Source organism: Geospiza fortis, unplaced genomic scaffold (genome assembly GCF_000277835.1).
Source record: "Geospiza fortis unplaced genomic scaffold, GeoFor_1.0 scaffold547, whole genome shotgun sequence".
Lineage (NCBI taxonomy): Eukaryota > Metazoa > Chordata > Aves > Passeriformes > Thraupidae > Geospiza > Geospiza fortis.
Genome location: NW_005054729.1, coordinates 130,825 through 134,872, shown reverse-complemented (window position 1 = coordinate 134,872; position 4,048 = coordinate 130,825). Strand labels below are relative to the sequence as shown.

The 4,048-nt window shown below is 55.3% G+C and overlaps 1 protein-coding gene across 1 annotated transcript in view; it reads left to right on the top strand.

Moving 5' to 3' along the window:
- Positions 1-2,873, top strand: part of PRELP (proline and arginine rich end leucine rich repeat protein) — a 5,493-nt gene extending 2,620 nt beyond the window's left edge. The window contains exons 2-3 of the mRNA XM_014311299.2: positions 1-403; positions 1,132-2,873. The exon at positions 1-403 is cut by the window's left edge and continues 328 nt beyond it. Coding sequence (XP_014166774.1) covers positions 1-403; positions 1,132-1,310 — 582 coding nt within the window. The 3' untranslated portion in view covers positions 1,311-2,873. The remainder of the gene's footprint in view (positions 404-1,131) is intronic.
- The last annotated feature ends 1,175 nt before the right edge of the window (positions 2,874-4,048 follow it).

The following is a 4,048-nucleotide window of genomic DNA, read 5'->3' as shown; positions in this document are numbered from 1 at the left end:
TTCAACAAGCTGGAGAACCTGGTGCTGCTGGACCTGCACCACAACAAGCTGAGCGACGGCGTCTTCAACAAGAACACCTTCAAGGGGCTCAAGAACCTCATGCAGCTCAACCTGGCCCACAACATCCTGAGGAAGATGCCCCCCGGCGTGCCCAGCGCCATCCACCAGCTCTTCCTGGACAGGAACAACATTGAGGACATCCCCAGTGATTATTTCAAGGAGTTTCCCAACCTGGCTTTCATCCGGCTCAACTACAACCAGATCTCGGATAAGGGGCTGCCCAAAAATTCCTTCAACCTCACCAACCTGCTGGTGCTGCACCTGGCCCACAACAAGCTCACCAACGTGCCCTTCATCAGCCCCAAGCTGGAGCACCTCTACCTGAACAACAACTCCATCGAGAGTGAGTTTTTTGGGGAGAAAAACCTTGGAAAAGTAATTTCTCACCTGGTGGGATGTGATCCCTTCAAAGGGGTGGGATGAGGCGGGAGCAGCAAGGGTGGAGGGAGGATCTGCGTGGAAGGGGAGGAGCAGAGTGAATCCCCCCTGGTGCTGCAGGACTTTTCCCAGCTGTCTTCTTTAGGGCCACCTGCCCTTGGAAGGGCTCTTCCCCTGGGAAAATCAGGATATTTAACGAGGAGAGTCTGGGCACAAGTTTTAGGGACAGATGCCAAACACACGGCTCGGGATGGTGAGGGAACGTCCCAGAGAGGGGAAGGAACGGGGAAGACAAGGCTGCCATGGAGGCAGAGCAGCCAGGGCTGTCCCACACCATTCCTTGATGTTTTTTTGGGAAGCTCGGGGCTGGCTCGGCGGGTTCCGGGGGCGGAGTGATCCCTTTTGTCTCCGGAATGCCACCGCATCCCGCGCTGCGCTCCCGAGGAACGTGACCTACTTCGCTCCTGATCAAAAGCCAGATTTTCCTGGGATTGTCCCTTTCGGCGACAAAACAACCTCAATTTGGGGTTCAATAACAGGGCGGGTTCAAAAATCCCTATCCACATTCCCTTTTCCCTAACCCCTATCCCACTCTTCCTCTTCTCCACATTTCCTTTTCCCTAACCCACCGCTCCTCCTCTCCACATTCCCATTTCCCTACCCCTCACCCCTCTGCGTCCCCTGTCCCCGCAGAAATCAACGGCACGCAGATCTGCCCCACCTCGCTGGTGTCCATCCAGGATTTCTCTCCCTCCGACCTGGACAGCGTCCCCCGGCTGCGCTACCTGCGGCTTGACGGGAACCTGCTGAAGCCGCCCATCCCTCTGGACCTGATGCTGTGTTTCCGCCTGCTGCAGTCCGTGGTGTTTTAGCCCTGCCCCGCCTCTCCCAGGCCCGGCTTTGCTCGGACTTTTCACACACGTGGGACCCTCTCTCCTCCCTCTCCCCCTGCTCACTGCCCGCCTGATCCCTCTCCCCGTCCCCCCTTTTCCTGCCCAGCGGGGACACCGGTGGCTCCTTGGGGACCGCTCTCCCCCAGTGCCACCCCTGGTCACAGCTCGCTGTCCTTGTCCCCCGGCTCCGCCTCTCCCTTGGTGCCCCACAGGGTTTGGGGTCGGTCCAGATGGAGCCGCTGGGCTCGGCGTGTGTCCAGCACCATGAAACATTCCTGGTTGGATTTTGGATGGGATGAACTGGAGCTGAGGGTGGTGGGATCCGTGGAAGTGCAGGGAGGATGGACAATCAGGCCATCCCAGGGGATGGGGACACTCCTGTCACCCACCCTTCTGGAGAGCTTTGGCTCCACATTTCTCCAGAAGAGGATCTAAATCCCCATCCTAGAACTGATCCATGGGGTCACAGCCCCATCCCAAAATCCTGATTTCTTCCCTGTAAAATCTGGGAACCAAGGACAACATCCATGGAATAACAGCTCCATCCAAAAATCCTGCATCCGCATCCATGGGGACACAGCCCCATCCCAAAGTCCTGCATCATTCCCTGTAAAATCTTTGGGTGCAGAACCACATTCATGGGGTCACAGCCCACCCCAAACCCCTGATTTCTTCCCTGTAAAACCTAGGATCAAGGGCCACATCCATGGAATAACAGCCCCATTCCAGCATCCTGCATCTTTCCCTGTAAAATCTGAGGATGCAGGGACAGATCTGTGGGGTCACATCCCCATCCCAAAATCCTGCACCTTTCCCTCTGAGATCTGAGGCTCCAGAGCCACATCCACGGCTCAGTTTCCCTCTGGAGCCACACATGGCTGGGTTTTACCCTTTTTTTTTTGATTAGAAATAAAAGGAAGGGAGAAGAAAAGGGAAGAATCATCCTTTGGAAGGGCTATTTTTATCCCTGCTCTTCCCCATCCCCACATGTATCGCTTCCCCCCCCAATAGCTGTACCTGCATTTATTGGGTGTCCGGGTTTAGGGGGGATTATTCTCTTCTTTTCTTCCTGAGTCTCAGGATTTGGATTTAAAGGCCGAGCATTAGAGAGGAGAAAAAAAAAAGAATCAAAATCCAACTGCAATGAGCATTAAATAAACCAAAGAAAGCTCCTTTGTGCCCAGCCAGCAGAACTGACCCTTCCCAGGACGGCCACGGAAGGCCACCGTGTCCTCCTCCCTGCAGCTGGCACAGGGGTGCTCCCCTTTTCCCATTAATTAAAACCTCCTGCTAATTAAGGAGGGTTTTCCCTGATGATAAAATCTCCTTTGCAGCTCTCCCTGCTGTTGGGTAGGGACAGGTTTCAGCCCTAAACCCGGACAGAGACCCCCCTGGATTTATATATATTTATATCTGATGTGTATATAGACTGGTAGAATGTACAGATATTCCCAAAGCCACCTGCACCTCCCAACCCGGCAACTTTATGGGATTTTCACTCCCACTCCCTGCAGCAGTGGAAATAAAGTCATTCACAAGGGACCCTGAGCCTCTCCCTGATCCATCCTTGCCTTCCCCAGGGGCTGCTTCATCCAAAATTTCCTTGCCTGGGGATGACTCTTCCAATGTTTTTGGGGGTTTTGGGGTTTTGGCTGGAGGGATGCTGAATTTGGGAAGGAATTCTTGGCTGGGATGGAATTCCCAGAGAATCCCTGGATGCCCCTGGATTCCAAGCCCCTGGGCTGGTGCAAGGTGTCCCTGCCCATGGGGTGGGGATGGGATTTGACCCCAAACCTTGACCCCAAAGCAGGGTTTGAGGGGTTGGGCTCACAGCCCTGGTGTCCAAGCAGGTGTCACACCTGCAGGCCAGGTTCCTGCCCCACGTCCTTCCCTAATGAGCAGCCCTGCTAATTAGGAGAGGCTCGTCTTGGCTGCAGCTCCCAGGGCTGTGTCACGCTGGCAGGAGGTGGCACTGAACATCAGGGTGGGTGACAGCCATGAGCTGCGCCCATGGCCCCAGGAGAAGCCCTACAAACCTCCCTGGGGTGAATTTCATGGAAATCTCCAAGGCTGCTCTCCCACCCCTGGCAGCAGCTGGGATCTGTCACAGGGTTCCAAAATCCGGGATGCAGGGACACATGTGTGGGGTCACAGCTCCATTCCAGCATCCCACATCCTTCCCGGTAAAATCTGGGATGCAGGGACACATCTGTGGGATAACAGCGCCATCCCAACATTCTGCATCCACATCCATGGGGTCACAGCCTGATCCCAGCATCCTGAATCCTTCCCTGTAAAATCTGGGATTAGGGGCCACATCCATGGGGTTACAGCCCCATCCCAAAATCCTACATCCATATCCATGGGGCCACAGCCCCATTCCAGCATCCCACATCCTTCCCTGTAAAATCTGAGGATTCAGAGACACATCTGTGGGGCCACAGCCCCATTCCAGCATCCCACATCCTTCCCTGTAAAATCTGAGGATTCAGGGATACATCCACGGGGTTACAGCCCCATTCCAGCATCCTGAATTCTTCCCTGCAAATTCTGAGGATTCAGGGACACATCCGTGTGGTCACATCACTATCCCAGCATCCTGCACCCTTCCCTGTAAAATCTGGGATTCGGGGCCCCATCCATGGGGTCCCAGCCCCTCTCCCAGCTGGCAGCAGCGGGATCAGGCTGGGCTGGGCTGGGCTGGGCTGGGGGGGCGG